Below are 18,865 nucleotides of genomic sequence, written 5' to 3'. Positions count from 1 at the left end.
GGGATCACATCTCTGTATATACAAAAAGAAATCGATATTGTAAATCGCCCTTTCACAATCATTGTCTGAATTGTTTGGAATGAATTTTCGAACATAGAAAATTCAACACTTAGGTCGAGGTTAATCTTCATCATTTCACTCTGATAATCATTGATCCAGAAGTAGAAACAATTTGATTATCTGTCAATTAAAAAACAGAACGAAATGCGAATATACCTGGAATATTAGATAACCCATGCGACATAGGTGTAACTAACGGTTGCATACCTCATGGCAGTTTTTTTTTTAATTTTACAGCCTACTTTATAACTGTTTATCTTCTTTCATGTACCTTATTCTTCCAACCAGAATAACGAGTATTCTGTTAGTACTTTATAAAGTAATAGAAAATGGATGACGAACAACGGATTATTGATCGTTTCCGAGATGATGACAAGTTCAATGGAAAGAGATGTAAAATTGGTAGAACGATCAGCAAGGAGCTGAAAAAAACAATCAAGAATCCCATTACATGATGTAATACGCAGTGTTTACTTCGCAAAATTTCATTACTGATTAAAGTTAGGTGGAAAATAACTTCAGATTCGTATTTCTAGTGAAATTTTAGCCCAAAATCATGTGTGGCCTGTACTTACACTAAAATTTGTTATGGTAGTTATCTCCACACCGTGGCTATTTGTAGGATATAATGAGGTAGGGAACGACTCATACTTGGAGGAGTGATCTTGCATGATAATCTGTTGTGTGTCCATCAACTATACCGTGTTCAAGCCCCGCTTAAAGTTCGGTGCTCACGTTAATAGTATATAAAGTCCTTCATAACCTTGCTGTTGTACAGTATAAGGGCGCAAAACTCAAACTTAGGCATTCGAACCCATCGAAGTACTGTACTTGCCTTATTCACATAGAGATTTAGGGCAAGTGTTGCTTTTCACATTTATATTTCGAACTATTTAAGAGAATCAGATTATATAAGACTCATGGATCAAGTGAAACATATCAGTACATAGATATATGAGTTATCTAGATGGGTTGATTTGGATAACGGCTTATGTATCAAAAAAGCATAATTTGTTTTACAGGAGAGGTTCTTCTTTTTAGCTTTCATCTAATCTTCTACAAATTTATTTTATCTTTCTTGGTTTGCATGGGTGTAGACTTATTCTTACTGCTTCGTATACGTTGATAAGCTTTGTGCAAATAAGAGGCGAAGTCATTTATGCAATATAAATGCGAAATAAATACTTATCCACACCATCCAATAATCCCATTCGCATTCCAAGTTTTCAATTAAAGATAAGTCGAGTTTCGAGCTCATTTTCGCTTAAATTGTCTCTACATTTTAGATATTATTGAGAAGAAGAAGACAAACTGTTTGTGACATTGGCTAAGAAGCAACTGTATCATGAGGGACGTGTTAGAGGGAAAGGTGGCAGCAAAGAGAGGGAGAAGGCGAAGGAGACTATAATTACTGAACGATATCAAAACAGAAAAATCGTACATAAAGACAAAGAGGTTACCGTGGAACATGAAAGCATCCCAGTTGCTGCACGTGATATGCCAATAATGGCAGAATCCCTATGGTGGTGATGATGATGATATATGTGAGACCATACAGTCGATTATTATTATTATTATTATTATTTTGATAAGTTGGCCCCTTCTGTAAGTTGTTCATTTTCAGTGGAACCGTGTATTGCTAACTTTAAAAAAATATAATAAACAGGTTTCCCTATAGTACGAACATATTTCATTTGATAAAACACACACACACACACACACACACATATATATATATATATATATATATATATATATATATATATATATATATATATATATATATATATATATATACAATATTTGTTGTTCCATTAGTTATATTTCTCCTAATATAGTAATATGGCTGAATTCGCTCTTTCTGCTTGTGTTCATTTCGACATATTTTAAATTCAAAAAGGAAACACGTTTCTTTTTCGTTTTATTAAAAAGGAAAATATAGTTCTCCATAAATCCTTGGTGTTCCTATATAGTTGTACTGTAGCTGTTAACTCTCTTGTGTGTGTGTGTGTGTGTGTATGTTATCATGTCTCTTTGGTAGAGTATATGTTTGTGTATGTCGGGCAGCTCTTCTTCACCATCCCCTTTTAGTTAGGCAACCCTCAAAAGTAACCTGTATTCTTCTATTCCCTGTCTTGCATCTTATTTATATAGTTCACCCTATGGGATACACAACACACAAAAAGAAAAAGGAGACAAGAAGGAAGGTAGAGAAGGATATCCTTTCCTGTTTACGAGTTTTCTTTGACCAAGGTCTTTCCAAAGAAAGAAGAAAGAGTAAAAGATGAGAAAAAGAGGATATTCTTAAGGGAAAAAATGAATGTGTAAAGGAGAACGAGGAGGATAGAGGTCCCGAGTGGCTCTACCGACCGACGAATGACGAGGACTAGTGACCAACTGATATATACATATATAAAAGGAAAATTCTCTTGTGATACAGGGGAAAAGAGAGGGCGAGTGTGCTATCTACCCAATTTGGTTAGTTGCATTTCAGAATGCGATGTCTCTTTCCTACCTCCTTTTTCCTCTTGTGACACAGAGTCCAACTATATATATATATATATATATATATATATATTAAAGAATGTTGAAAAGGATTTTTTCTTTGGCATCAAAGACTAGCGCAGAAAAGTAAGGTACGTACTGTTGGGAGAACTTTGAGAATCGGAAGACCTTTGAGCCTCCACCAATGTCTGGTGACAAGGTAGGACGAGAAAGAGACACACACACACACATACATATAATACGGAAAAGAAGATGATCAAAAAGACTCCTCTTTTTCTTTCTTTCCTCTATGCGCTAAGCCTTCACGTAGAAGGGACTTAGAGAGGATAGATCTGTTCTTTCTTTCTCTGATGCGCACACATTCACACACACATGAGGAAAGAAGGATGCTTGCTTGCTTGATGGATTCGAACTGAATCGCCTTACGACTTTGACTAGAGATGATGCTCGGTTGCTTGGATAGAACGGCACACAGAGTCAAATAAGAAGAAAGGACGGCGGAAGAGGAGATAACGTACTTTGCCCTTTACATCTCGTTGAACATGCGTATATATATATATATATATATATATATATATATATATATATATATATATATATATATATATTACTGAGTTTCTTTTTCTCGAGAATTTACCCTCATATTAGGGAACAGAATGTTCAATATATAATTGAGAATACTCAACGAGCTTGGTTTCTAAAGGTAACTTGCCCATTTATGCTGTATTTCCTCATTTTTGCAAAATACAAGAAAAGTATATAGTTCTGAAACAGTGACAGCCAATTTATACTACGCCAGTGAGGGTAACAACAGAAAAAAAATCTCTGCTAAATTCAATAAAGAAGATGAAATGAAACTTAACATTATCTATGTATAGGACATGAATATCCACAGTTATCCGTGAATATGTTAGAAAATGACTCTACTGAAGAAGTTGGCCAAGAAAATTGCTTTATTTATTCCAAAAATGCTGAATTCAAAAATTCACTTTTGTTCAAGAGTTATCGCACAGAGAGTAACGGACGCATAGACGTACAACTACTACAATCTAATACCAAATCCTTCTGAATGGTCTTAATAAGAACCAATGGCCCATTCCTTAAACCTCTTTTAACCTCCTTGAACGAGATATTATAGATCAATAAACACTTACCATATAGTCTACATATAGCCTATACAAAAATCATGCGTAGCGTTCCCATCGATGAAATTCTGCATGTACTACTGATAAGCATCATACTTGGAGCCAGGAAAATAAAATATAAAATAAATAGATAAATAAAAATAAACATGCAAGATGAGAGATTAATAACACATTATTATTACTCAAATATAAAACAATTATACTCAAATATTAGGCTGATCCGACCTACAGACTATGATTTCCTCGTGACTGTTCTAAAACAAGAGCATCTGAAGTTTTGAAGTTATCTGTTTATCACCAGTAGGCCTATGTATTAGAGTAACAAATATTGTGAAGCAATTTTAGAGGACAAGTTTTTCGCATCAACCGAAGAGATAAAGGATTTAACTTTTAGAAAATAAGCTTTTTTTTTAAAAAAAAAAAAAATATTTAATCTTGAAGTTGCAACTTTTCTGGTATATTTTGTGCTTCCATTTTACATTATTTTCAGATGGAATCTAATTCAAAGCAATCATAAGAAATTTTCAGTATTTTTCTTTTTTTTTAAACAGATCGTAAATTAATTAACAAACAGAACAAAGATTTCCAATCTTGTTTTCCTGGCAACATTTTCCCAAAAAAAAAAAAAAAAAAAAAAAACTGCATACTTAATACCATCTCTACCATGCCTGCACCCAGAAATTTATGTTGGGAGAGTTCAATTTTTGGGGGGAGGGGAATCCAATACTACAAGTCCCTACGTCTATGTAGTATTCAACGGACATCATCCTGCACCCGAAACCACGATAAGTAATTGTAAAATGCTTTCACCTATATTTTCAGGGGCAAAAATGGAACTAGATTGTTTTTATAAGAGAAAGAGTACAGATGAAGTGTAAGATAAAATTTTACTGCTACACCAATCATTTCCCTCTTAAACAAGTATAGTTCTATTGGAAAAAAGTGTACAAATGAATGTTGAGTTAGGAAATTTAGGGGGATCCAGATCTGGTAGACCCCCCGTGGGTTCGCCCCTGACCTCCACCCACCTTCTTCTCGTTCGTTAGTCATATGTGATTTTATTTTGAGTCCTTTTGCAATTTCAGATGCAACATTGAATTCTTACATTTTAAATAATAACAATAATAATAATTTGCTCATACTTGATAAGTTCTTAAAAGTCCGTGTTGTGCACTGATATACTACCATTTTAAACTTATTTTTGATGATTTTGTGAAGAATTTTATTTTGTTCAATTAATTTGGTCTACAGTAAACGTACAGGAATGGGAAAGACGAAATATCAAACCTAATAGAGCTATAACATCTGTGAAGTATGCTAAAGCTGAATTGTAAAGAAGGAAACTACAGGTGCTACTAATTTCATAATTTATTTCTGAACACTTTATATTTTTTTCTTTCTACCTTTCTTACGAATAGTTTCTGCATCAATGTTCGAAAAATAAACAACAATAATATTTAAAAAATATAAGCTGTTACTTAGCAGTGTATTTTCTACATATACAATCCATAAATAAAACAATCTGTTGTAGCAGAATAATAAGAATTTACACTGTAAAAAATGAGATGTTGAAATAACACAAAATGACTACCACTTTAGCGTGTTACCTGTGTGTTAATTCAGCACCAACCACATCGTCTTCCGAGCATATCAAAAATAACTCTTTACTACCCGAGAGAATTTATATTTGTATTTATCGTTTAATATGGGCAAAACTTTGCGAAATTTATTTGGCACTTATGCCAAACAACGAATAATGTTCTGTTTCCTGTAATCAGTCACAATAATATTGTTGTAAACCTGTGAATTCTCTGACAACCGTTACAGAGGCAACAGTTCTGCCATCTTCTGTTCATACGTGCTAAGACACAAGAATAACAGATAAAGAAAATAGATGAAAGCACTGCTATCTGTGTAACTGTTGTCAGATGATTCAAAGTTTTACAACAATATTATTGTGACCGATTACAGAAAACATAGAATGTTATTAGTTACATGTCGTAAATGTGAAATATATTTCGCAAAGCTTTGCTCATACCAAACAATAGAACATAATGCAAATATTCACAGCCAGTAAGATGATATTTCTGATATGCTCTGAAGGCGATGTATTTGATGTTGAATTGACACACAAGTAACACGCTAAAGTGGTAGTCATTTTGTGTTGTTTCAATACCTCATTTTTTGCTGTGTAGCAATTAAGAATCGAAAAGTACACATGGGAATTTATTCTCAAGTATGTCATTTTCTTCAGTTGAATGCAATCTATCGTTTTTCATATATGACCAGTGGCGTATTTAGAATTTTGTTTCCTAGGGGGCTATGCACAACACGTGCATGCAAGTATATTTTTCCTTTAGGGTGCTGACAAATTTTAATTATGTTTTGCATGTAACAAAGTTATTTCGGGAGGGGGGACTTGAGCCCGATAGCCATCCCCCTAAATACGCGAGACCTATGTTTGAACCATATTATGTACTTCATCAAAATTATGTACATGGTTTTCAACAGATACAAAGATCAAGTATGGTTTACAGCAATTTCATATCTCAAACTATTCGGGATATATGAAAAATGGTAAAATTTGATATATTAGTTAAAATGCTGTATTTGTCGGAACTTTTTTTACAACAATTTTTGATTTACTGTACTTTGCTGCTATAACATTACAACAATGCATTTTGGTAGGTGTACTTACAAGTTCGTGAAATGACATCATTTTAAGCAGTGTTGCCAACTTGAACAGATTTTACCAAACCTCCAGAACGATTTTAGATATCAAACTGATGTAAAGAGCATTGTGATCTTTACATCTAATGAAAACCATTTATGCAATTGGATGAGACATTTACCGAAGCAGTTTTTCCAAATAAAGGCTTTTAAAAAAAAGTCGAATTTTTCAATCCTTTGTAACTTCGTTCGTATTCATTCTAAATCTATCACACTATGGTCATAGTATTAGATACGAAAGTACTTTGAATGTACAATGTCGATTTTGTCTCACTTGCATTATTACTGCAATAGAGGCCACCATAATTGGAATGTTTGTGATACTATAGCGTCCTTAGTTTGCAACACTGAATAATAAATTTAACATGGTAGGTGTTCGTTTAACGTGTAGATTTCAATGTGTAATAACCTGACATAGTATTACACTGATATAAAGCAGTCTAAGATTTAAGGAAAATTCTTGGATAATACGCTTTCTGGAGGGAACATCATGCTAAGATTGGAGTGTATCGTCCTAGGATAATAGTGTCCACGTCGCAAAATACATGCTGATTGCATCTGCTGACGTGCGGTACCATCTTAAATACGGGTGTTTCACTTGTAATTAAGTAGGGCACTATTATCTGAGGACGTTACACTCCTGTCTTGGTATGATATTCCCACTAGAAAGCATATTATCCAAGAATTATCCTTAAATCTACACTTCATTTCATACAACTTTACCTTTCTGACAGTTGCTTTACTCTGTTTTTTCCTTCCTGCACGTGTTCATAATAATCAGACAAGAAGGACTGTTTCCATGGCAACAGCAGGTTCAGTCTCGCTCTGTAATGATATACATTCCACCCTTTCTGCACGTTGCAAATTTGAATATAAACAAATGCACATTGTTTTAGTCGAATGTGAATTTGAGTAGTGGAAATGTTGGTTATTGAGAGCATCCTTTTTTCATTCTCTTTTGTGTCATTTAATTTTATAAAACTGAGATTTACTTGCAGTGAATAATTTCGTGTTTCAATAGCCGACTCAAAAGCTGGCAACACAGCATTGAGCACCACGTGCGCACAGCGAGCTGTCAGAAAGGACAAGTAGTATCAAATTGGAGTTTAGACTGTTTCTTTTCAGTGTACATGCGAAAAAAAAATGGAAAATTCTTATATAGATGTATGATTAACTTTTAGTAACCTGGAGCATTTGTACCGTACATGACATTAGGACTACTGACAGCAATGATTTCAGTTGATACGAGTAGAATCAAGCCCTAATATTACTTCATTTCCTTTATTTGTAGATCCTGAGAAGAGCAGAAGTGTATTTGAAATGTGAGCTCCTACGATGTTAACAACAGGAAGAAATTATACAATAGTAATCACCAGACTCCATATCACATCAAATATGGAGGTAAGTTAGTAATTTTTTTCTTTTTATGTGAAACGTCAGATAGTGCTGTCTTGTCAATAATTATCAATAACTGGAAATATTTCTCAGAATTTAAGTGTCTATATACTAGATAAGCCTAACAACTTAAGTTACAAGCCACTAAATTCGCATGTCCTATACTTGTAATGAAGACTTTTGATTTTGTATTATGCTCTCGGATATCCAAAGGTTCAGTACTTGTCTTAAGTGAGCACAATCTGTTGTTCGTCGTCTATTGGAGGCATTGCATTTTCGGTGTTTTTCCAATTTGAAGTAATGGCACGGCAGTGACTTTCAATTCTGGAAGTATGAACTCGCAGCCTAAAGGAACCAATCTACTGATCACACATGATTAAATTACAGTCCATTTCGGTGACCAAAGACCTCTGGTAGTCTATAGCGCTCACTTCCTTCTCCTTTTTACAATTTTCTATATCTTATGCTTGTTGAAAGGTTGTGAACTCTCAAACTTATAAATATATATTATAATATACGAGTAATATCGAAAACTCTTCACATATAATATTTTGCCATTGTTTTTCTGCGTGATAAGCAGCCGTTTAAGCTTTGAAATGGTAATTTTATTACATTCTGTAACATACATATAGAATTGAATAAAACATCCAAAAGCACTATCCGAGATATAAGTCCTTCACTTGATCTAGTGGCTAGTACGTGTGCCATTGTGCATATGGTTCCGGGTTCAATTCTTGGTGGGAGAGCATTAAAATTTGAATACATTGCAATGTTCGAATTCCATCTTAAACTATAGATCAACGTCTCATATAGCAACGATGCTGAAAAGGGACACCTAAACTTCAAGAACTAGCAATAACAACCACCCGTGATAGAAACAACATCTGAGTCGGAACAACATCAAAAACAAATCTGAATCGAAAATACTTTCGTTCGAGAGTAATTCTTATCTATACAATGTCTAAATTTAAATCTGCAACTCAGAAACTTCATCACAATTACAGCTAGAACGTAGAATGGGATATCAAAGAGAGAATGTTATTATTATTGAGTTTTCGTCCCACGATTATGCTCCGATGCTGATTATGATGATGTTAATGAAAGAAATGATGTAAGTTAATGAAGAAAGTGGAAGAGGAAAATCCCGAGAAATCCCGCGCACATAGTAGGGTCTATTTGTTCACCACAAAGCTCAGATTACTGTGAGCTGGGATCGAAGCAGACTCCTTGCACCAGAGGTGAGCGATATATCACTAACAGAGCTACCTCAGTCCTATTATTATTATTATTATTATTATTATTATTATTATTATTATTATTATTATTATTATTATTATTATTATTATTATTATTATTATTATTATTATTATAAAGTTAGTACAGTGGCACAAATCTCTGAGAATTGTGAAAGGCATTTCCCGTCTTCGCTAATTCCACCACCACCACATAGCGTTACAATCCTTTGTGGACCTGAGCCGCTCTAACGTCATCTGTTAGTGACTGGATGAAACTAGCGACTAACACGTGGTCAGCATGCAGAGTCGCCCTGTTTCTAACAGGCGCATTAGAGGTTTCTAGTTCTAGTGGCAGCCATGTATTTTATTCACATGTCTCCCCAGCTTGCCTCACGACGGTGGATGGAAGCCGAATATTGGAAAGCACCGACCGGGAATCGAACCCGTTACCACGCGGACGTGATTGCAGTGCTCTAACTACTGGACTACTGTGTCTCTTGGTCTGCGCTAATTAATGAGAATAACTGAAAGAGGAAAGATCTCTCACCTATTTTTTCTGCTAATCACAATACTACTAATTTCTATTTTTACAATTTGTCATTTAACCTAATTTACTTTTAATGTATTCAATTTATTGAGCCCTGAAATGCATTTTTTTTATTCCAGAGAACAATAATACGAAAACAAAGCAATCCTAAAATCATGTTTCCTAATGAATATTTATTTATTTTTAAAAACATCTTGATTGGTTGATTGGTTAGATTGAATTTTAACGTCTCTCTTCAACAGGAGGATCGCTGATCCAATAGCTAGCGCCCGACCCATTGGTCCACGGCACACCGGGTTACATTCGCGGTTGGAGAACATTAATCGCATTATAGTGGTTTGAATTCCACTTTAAACTGTAGATCTATATTTCACATAGCTTCGGAGCTGAAAATGGGCTCTAAACTAAAATAATTTAACAATCAATATATCCTGTTGCGTATACAAAGCGGGGGATACTGGTTTTAATCTATCCCCTCATCTACAAGATATTGAAACAATAAAGATTTGCCATATTATTATATGAATACAAACATTTCTTGATCAAGAAGGACAATTATTTCAAGTTCTGAACGCACTATAAGATTATTATCAATACGTATTATTATCGATAGCAGCGCTTGACATACACCACTTTTCCACACACATCTGATGAAATTTTGTGTATGCCAATATTAGCAGTAACTCAATTATTTTACATTATGATATATTATGATAATTTATATTATGATATTTTTTCTCTTCTCACTAAACTGTCACTAAAAAATGAAGAAAAAACTGAAATTATGATTCCAAATTCCTCTAAAATATCTTTAATTAGACCTACTACGTAATTACACTCCTTACGATAGAAAAATTATGGGTCCTTCGTTTAATTTCTCGTTGTTTTTCTGTGCTTCTTCCAACATCCGAGCACTATTCTTTCCTTGGTTCACCGTTGATCTCAGGTTTCAAGTTGGGGAGGAAATGTTTTGTAGACTTCGAATCGATACTTTGGAGTGGACGGCCCCGGCAAGGTCTGCGACTGGTCAAACTAATGCGGTTTTACTTCTTCCCCCTCTCCTTTCACTCTGTCTGCCCAACCTCCAAATCCCTTGGTTGTTTACCCCCATTTCTCTCATCCCTATCTTATGGGCCTCTTGGTTGCCAAGGAATTAAACCCTGGTCCCTTCTACTGCCACTAACAACACTCTGCAGATGAGAACCTTCCGCTTTATCTATTATAAACATGGTTCTAACGCAGCTTCTTTCACTTGGAAAGTCTATAAAACTTAGTTCCATGTTCTTGTATTAAGATAAACATTGGCAGCCAGAAACTTTTTTTTTTTTAACTTTTAGTGCTAATATTTGTACAGAAGTAGTAGCAAAACATGGTTTGTCTTAGCATTTTTTTTCCATGATGGTTTACCTTTAATCACCCATCAAGTTTTCCAGAATGTATATGTCAATCAGGATTACCTTGCCAGATGCGTTTTTCTGTCCCCGCTTTTGTGTTTTACATGTGTTTTAATGTAGACTATATATATATAATGGTTTCTCTAAATGGAAAAATGTTGAGCTGATTTGTTGCCATATGTTTTCTTTTTTGTTTAAATATATTTTATCAATTACACAGGTCTGCAAAAATAGAACATTGCTAAGCTGCTTCGGTTTAGTTAACTGATTCGTATGTGTTGGGGTGCGCTGAATCCAGGAATGACAACCGTTTTGTCCTGGGACGTCTGGGTTTTGAACAAACGGGTGGTCATTGTTGAACAAAAAATATGAACACAAATATGCGATTTACAGAAACACCATTAACAGCATAACACAAATTAATGTACAGAAACACGCACACACATGAAGACAAAAAGGTAGGCTAATATCACCTTCAATCAGATTGCTTGTAAAATCATCTTTTTTTAAAGGTCAAACTTCGTTTGGAGCTTGCTTTTTTCGTAGGTGGCTGCCGGAAGATCCCTAAATGACATCCAGCAGTAGTCTGCCATCATCGTAACACTCAATTTCCCCTGATACTGTCGTTCCATTTCTTTAGCATCTTGATGGAAACGCTGCCCTTGCTCTTCACTCACTGCTCCCACATTGTCAGGAAAGTAAAGATGGGAGTTGAGAAAATGGACTTTTAAGCTCATGGAGCAACCAAGCTTTCGGAACGCGTAAAACATTTTCCCCACCACTTCTTTGTACTGTGGGTCCTTTCGGTTTTCCAAACACGTTTTGATGATCACAGTAAAGGCAACCCAAGCCTCTTTTTGAGTTGGAGTCATTGAAGTGATGAAGTCTTTGTCGGATATGAGTTTTCTAATATCAGGACCAACAAAAACCCGCGTACTTGTAGTATTTGAGCAACAAACAATGTAGCTAGTAGCAACAACTATTTACCAACGTTTTACAAATCTAAGATGTAATCTTACTAAATTCGTTTTATGAACAGATATATTGTTTTTGGTTTTTCCTTGTAATCTCGTACTCTCATTCACGTCACATTATGATGTGTGTCAGAGATCCCCATCCGGAGCAATATACATGTATTTTCATGTTTCGGGGAGCACAAATACATTTAATCTTCCACGTTCATTTTTATTTCGTGTGGTGCATTTGCAATTTAGCAATTTCCAGCTACCTGTTTGAGCATGTTACATTTCAATTGTGCAAAAACTTGACGTCCCAGGAAGAAACGGGAGTCATTTTCGACTTCGGTGCACCCAGAAGCGTAAAAATCAGCTAAACTTATGCAAACAGTTTTTTGGTATCAGTGGGAAAAAATGAGAGACGGAAAGATATGCCATGTTTCTTTGAGTTTCAGACTTCCTGCGTTTTTAAGAGTTGATATGTCGTTTTCTAGCTTTAGCATGCTTTCAATCCTTAAAAAAAAGTGAAATCTGAGTTTTACGTTTCATGGTTATACCCTGTCGGTTAAAGAAAAATTAATGATAGTGAAATAATTGGTGGAATGAAAATGTTAGAGGAAACGGAAGAACTCTAAGAGTTTATTAACACATTGTTGCCAACCTCAAACTCACGTGGTCTGGGGTTGAATCAGCAGCCCTCGCACAAGTGAGCGCTCTACCACTAAGCCATTACGCTTCCCTTAAAGAAAAGCTGTAGCGTATATGTCACATACTGTCTTACTTCGGTCACTACCTCTAGTTTCTGGATAACAATTGTTTCAAATTTAACTTTCTTTTGTGACAATGGCAAGACGGGGACTTGCTGTGTTACATTGGATCCAACCTGTTTGATTTTTTAAAATTCTAATTCCCTCTTTCAATATCCTTATACTGGCAGATTTCTTGCTGAGCAACCCACATTACGCTTTTTTGTTTAATTATGCTTTATTTTTTTTTTCAAATTATGCTTTATTGTCAATTTCAATCATTGTTTTACATTAATCGTGTATAATGTATAATATTTACTATACATTAAATATTCTAAATATCTTGATCTATTTATTAATATTTTATGCAAGCAATTTTTTTTTCATATTTAATGAATTTTCTACTTAATGCACTATAAAGAGATGTGCTTTACTTAAGTCAGTTTTTTCTATCACTTGTGTACGCCTTACAGGTGCATATTTACAGAAAGGAACAGTAAAAGATGCCACCAAAAAGTACAGAAAGTGCTCAAGTTCAAGAGGTACACATAACAATAGTACCATAGTTTGGAGATATTGTGTACTATTCATTGTTGGCGGAGAGTTTTCTTTCTTCTTTTCTCCACATCAAAGGATTACACCGAAAAATATGCAGAAATAAAAATAATCTTTTCATTGTTGCATTGTTATATGTTCTCAATGATCTTGCATTGTAAATATTGGCTTTGAAAAATATTAAATACAGTATGTTTAACTTGCAGTAAAATAGCATTTTCCAAGAATTATGTTATATATTTTAAATTATGCTTTATGTCTTATTTTCTAAAATTATGCTTTATTATGGTTTTAAAATTAGTTACTTCTGGACCCTTAGACCAACCACAACCATGTTCAAGTTACCAACCATATATCTAAATTGCTATTGTGCTTTTAGGTTGCCCTATCTATTATTATATTATACTGTATAAGCTTTATTATACTCGTAATACAGAAGCTATTTACACATTATTATCGACTGAAATAAAGCCTTCAAGAAGATAACAATTTTTTTCAATTTCATTTAGTAAGTTGAATGATATTGCAAATAGTTGAACAGGCTTTTTTAACAAGAATAATTGCGTGATCAAGATGACCTTTGGCTTCTGGTTGAATATTTACGCGTAGTAATTCTTCTAACCTACATTTTTTTTAAAAAGTAGAAAACCTTAGTGTGTGATACCTATTTGTGCTGAGGAGAGACGACCTTTCAGATACAATTGTAATAATAACACCTACACAAAAAAGAATGTGAAACGGTCAATATTTCGGGTTCTATGTATGTATTTGAAAAGAAGAAAGGAAAAGTGAGCAGGCAACTTATCAAAGATGGCGCCTACGAATGGAATCCTTTTAGTCCGAGCAAAAGAGGAGGGGAGGGGGACGGAAAGAAAGAAGGAAACGAAATTGCAAGGGGAGAGAATGAGAGAGAAATGAGTATGGACGAAATGAAGGGGAGACACACACCATATATATATATGCAACGGGGAAAAGAGAGAGAGAGAGAGAGAGAAAGAGGGGGAAAGAGTAGTGAGTGAGAGAAGAAAGTTTTTGAGGGGACCACGAAAACCTTTCCACAAGGTTTAATTGGCCACCCGTTTTATTGATTTTCTCTTGGCGATTCATTTGCATAATGCGGCCAAAAAGAAAGCTACAAAAGAAAAAAATGAAAAAAAAAAAAGATTAGGGAACCTCTTTTCTCCCCTCCTTATTCCCAAAAAAAGAAAGAGAAAAAAACTGTGGACAGGTTCTCACCGTGACATTTCCAACATGGCTGACCGGGAAGAGCGCGCACACGACAAGTTTTAAAGAGCAAGGAAGATGGGGACAGTCCAGCTTCAAAATTTTTTCTACCTATTTTTTCTTTCGTTGATAAGGGGGGGGATAGCTCGGTGGTAACGAAAAATCTCCTTATTACTGCTACTACCAATGTGACTGGTTTCTTAACGAGCACTGCACTGTGCAAGTATGTGTGTGTGTGTGTGTGCTGGTGGGAAGTGGAGGTGGTCCTTATAAGAGGCTAGAGAGAGAGAGAGAGAGAGAGAAAGAAAGAAAGAAAGAAAGAAAGAGAGTATATAGCGTTAAGAAAATAAAAGGTTTGCAATCAAGTCTTATGATTTATGACGCTTTCCTAATCTTCTTTCTTAGATAAATTGAATGGGAACCACGGGGACCCTACCACACAGACACGGAGAAAGGGAGACCTACTGTTATATGTTTGCTGAAGATAGCCAGATCGTCGTCGTTGAGGGGTTAAAAAAATAGAGAAAACTAGAGTTTTTTTCTTTAATAGAAAAAGAAGTTTTTTTCATGCTACCACAACAATCTTAAGTTATAGGAGTAAAAGGCGAGGGTGGTTACGGAATCTGATGAAGTTTGTCCAAGTTTTTTTTTTTTTTTTTTTTTTTTTTTTTTTTTTATGGGCATTAGGGAAAGAACTCATCAATGATTCCTTAAGACTTTTTTTTCATTTTTAAATTTTCAATTCCCTCTTTTCTTCTCCCTCTGGTAGTAGTAGTAGTAGGTGTTGTTACCTTTGCTTTTTTGCAACACAAACACTTAAAGGAAGTAAGTTATTGAAGCGAGCAAATGAAAAAATAATCACAGCGGGAAGCAAGGTATTGTGCGTGTGTATTATATACACTTTTATGTAAATTAGACAATTAGAGACTTTAGGGTTCGGGGTAAAAATTATCTTAATTTATTTCCCTCTAAACATTCTGAATTACCCCTCTCTCATCCATTGTAGGGAATTTTAAGTGAGTCTCTTTATTAAATAGAATCACTAATAATTTCTTTGCACGATATTGAACAGACAGGGGCTACCCTGATATCTCCCCCCTCTTAAATGAGGTTCAATTTTAACTTTAATACTGAGGTTGAGGTATTGTAAGGTAGTGTAAGTTTGAGGCTTAATGAAGCTAATAGGCCATAGAACAGTGACGGTACTTGAGGGAAGTTAGATCAGTAAAAATAAAATGTTTTAACATTTGAAATTAAAGAACGAAATTTAATGTTCTCATTCTTCTATACAACATTCTTTTACATAAGTAACTTTCCTTCCTTTAGTTGAAGCGCTAGAATTTAGACCTAATATTTTTCCAAGCTCCCTGGTGGTTATGAGAATAGCGTACCGGCCTTTGGCGTGGGAGACCCGGGTTCGATTCTCGGCGTGAGTTCATATGGTTCGGATTCCACGTTAAGTCGCAGGTCCACGTCTTATATAGCCTCGCTGCTGAACGGGACGCTAAATTCAAATAATAATACAATTTAATACAATTTTTACCGGTGTGACTTCCCTCACAGCCGCACCTGTATGGTGTATCTATAATTGAGGATGGAGACAAACAATGTTTGAACGAAATTGCTACTTAAAACTAGAGACTTTATAGATATAACTACAACATAAGATTTCACTGCTAAATTACAACGAACCACTGGCAATGTGTTGTAACGGCATATTTGTTGGGGAGAGTCAATTAAATGCCAATCGTCATATTTAAATCTATTATTAAACTCAACAACAGAGGATATAGTATTTAACAGAAAAGTGTGTGAATAATTCAATTTGTTTTTGGCCAAATTTCGTCGTTCATCTTTCGTTGAATTTATCTGACTTAATTGTAAACCTTGTCCTTTCAGTGCCGTTACAAGGTGAAAATCGACAATTTACTCCATCACAAGAAACGCATTGCGTCGATTTTACCTCTGAAGAGACACACAAGTCCAAAAAGACTGGAAGAAAAGATATAATAATGTCACGAAAGATCATATATTGCATCCTCTTCGTGGGAGGGCAAAATATATTGGAAGCGATCGCGAAAACTATTCACATCTAACGAAGAGATAATCTTTAGCCTCTTTTATCGTATATCGGTTTATTTCAATTCGACATTTTGATTTTAAAAAAAGTACGGTACATTAAAGTTAGACTTATTCCCTCCTTGAAATTGTTCCTCAATAAAATTAATATTTTTCACATTAAGTTATGATTAATATGACAAATGATTTCTATATGACAATGTAGTTTTGACTTCATTGATAAAATCTGAATAAAATGATCAAAACTTATAAATCAATCTATTAAAAAAATACCGCACAGTAAGGAATATTGAAATACCCATCGTAACTTTAAATATATCAAATTACAGTATTTTTTAAAAGCATAGGCCTACATGATACAATATAAGGAAGTTATCGGTTTTATTCAATATTGCAGAGGTGCTCAAACTGTGCCCAAAGAAAGATGAATTGTTACTAGAAAAAGTAAACCGAAGTTAAAAATAGTAATTTATAATTACAGGAAAGTCATACTACTTTTCGTAAAAAAAAAAAAAAAGCAAAGTAAAGTAATTATTTAAAATGAAATAAATACCAAATTTATATTTAAGTATATAATTCGTTTTTCTACAATCATACTTCTTTTTTTCAAAAACTGAAATTTCAAAAATCACATTTTAAAAATATATTCACCGTTCCTAACGAAGAGCATACGCGTAAGATTCTGACTAAAAGAGACCTAATTGAACACAGTTAAGGCAACGTAAACAGATCGCCTGTTTATTTCAAGAATGACATAACTGACATAAATTCCTAACTTTTCAGGAGAACCGTTTAAAGTTTCGAAAGGCAATTAAAACAAATGGACACAAGAACGACACAAAGTGCTCTCTAGCGCCCAGTTTTGGAAGCACATCTGTGAAATTCTTACCAGAGACAGACATCAATAGGCCTATTAGCTCTCATTTTCTGTCTATAAGTCAGTCAATAAGTGCGATTTTTGAGTTATGTCGTTCTCGAAATAAACAGGCGAGATTTTTTTTTTTACACTTCTCCCCACTTCTAGGACTAACTACAGTTCTGTATTGCAGCTGTAAAAGTGGTAAAAAGTGGATATGTGTGTGCAGTGGCGTATTTAGAGGGGTGGCTTCCGGGCTTAAGCCCTCCCCGAAATCTTACTTAGTATAGTAAAGTAAATGAAATATCTTGCAGAATTTTCACATTACCAGGCAAAGCCCCTCCCGAAAGTTAGCAAAGCCCCTCCCGAAACAAAATCGTAAATACGCCACTGTGTGTGTGTGTTTTGTGTACATGATCCCGAATTTGATTCCTTACCTAGGATAAAATCGTACCTAGTATTTTGAAATATATATTATATATATTTTAAACAGTAGGTCTCGTCGGTAGTGAGAAGAGACATTAGACCTCGAATCAATCAATCAAACAAACCGTTAACTCTATTTGTTTTGTTGTTATTTGACAACAAAACCCTACAAAATGAGGTAATCTGATTATTTGTCAAGAACATTGGAAATGGGACAAACTGAATTCAGCTTTCTATATATGATTGTTTCTTTTTCTGTCACTGAAAATTGCAGGAAAAGAAACTAGAGAAAGAAACTAGCTGAAATACTCGTTTTTCGCATGGGAAGAATTAAGTTTGTGGAAAATATAATTGAACTCTCTTCGCTTTAGGATACGTATTTGAATGCGAACAGAATAACAAAAAAAAAAAAAAAACGCTCGACTCAAAGTGCGAAACATATTCAAAAATTCATTTCAAATGTTGCAGCCGTTATTATTTGGATAAGCTTTTAGCCCCTTCTTTCTTTCTAACAGTATTTCAAATGATGAAAACGCATGCCAATACAAGTATTAACTCAAAACTTCAATTCAAATGATTCAGCTGTTTCTTACGTGAAGATGAGAAAGGCACCGTCGATGTGAATGTGGAAAAAAAATGACTATAGAAATTCTCTTCTTTCAAAACCGCTTGGATTAATACGAGTTTATAGGCTACATAGAGTTGAGCTGATTTTGAGTTCAATCTCCCTTTCAGCAGCGTGGTTATATGAGGTCTACTGATTAACAGTGGTGCTCACCCCCCCCCCCTTATGTCCATGACGCAACCCCACCGCAATTGTCTATCCATAAGTGTTCTTCCATGAAAAAAAAATCTTTTCGATTAATTTTTACACTCCCTCAAACATATTTATATAGATTTTTACCCTCCCAAATATTTCAATGACGCAGTTTGCGTCATAGCCCCTCCTTGTGGGCACCCCTGCTGATTAACGTGGAATCCGAACCACATGAGCTCTCGCCGGGAATAGAAC

General features: G+C 34.7%; 1 protein-coding gene and 1 long non-coding RNA gene across 9 annotated transcripts in view; one reads left to right on the top strand and one right to left on the bottom strand.

Annotated features, from left to right (window-relative positions):
* The window catches only part of LOC145694937 (uncharacterized), a 391,240-nt gene that overhangs the window by 99,330 nt on the left and 273,045 nt on the right, over positions 1-18,865 (top strand). For all 8 annotated transcript variants that reach the window (XR_014133075.1, XM_081771718.1, XM_081771721.1 and 5 more), the window contains exon 2: positions 7,732-7,841. Coding sequence is in view for 7 of the 8 variants with exons in the window: in XM_081771718.1 (XP_081627844.1) it covers positions 7,776-7,841 (66 nt within the window). In the remaining variant the exon portion in view is untranslated. The remainder of the gene's footprint in view (positions 1-7,731; positions 7,842-18,865) is intronic.
* The window catches only part of LOC145694939 (uncharacterized), a 337,759-nt gene that overhangs the window by 212,885 nt on the left and 106,009 nt on the right, over positions 1-18,865 (bottom strand). The gene's annotated exons all lie outside the window — the stretch shown is intronic.

The sequence above is a fragment of the Thermobia domestica genome, chromosome 9 (assembly GCF_964235325.1).
Source record: "Thermobia domestica chromosome 9, izTheDome1.hap1.1, whole genome shotgun sequence".
Classification (NCBI taxonomy): Eukaryota; Metazoa; Arthropoda; class Insecta; order Zygentoma; family Lepismatidae; genus Thermobia; species Thermobia domestica.
The sequence above is the reverse complement of the archived record's forward strand: the minus strand, read 5'-3'. Positions and strand labels throughout refer to the sequence as shown.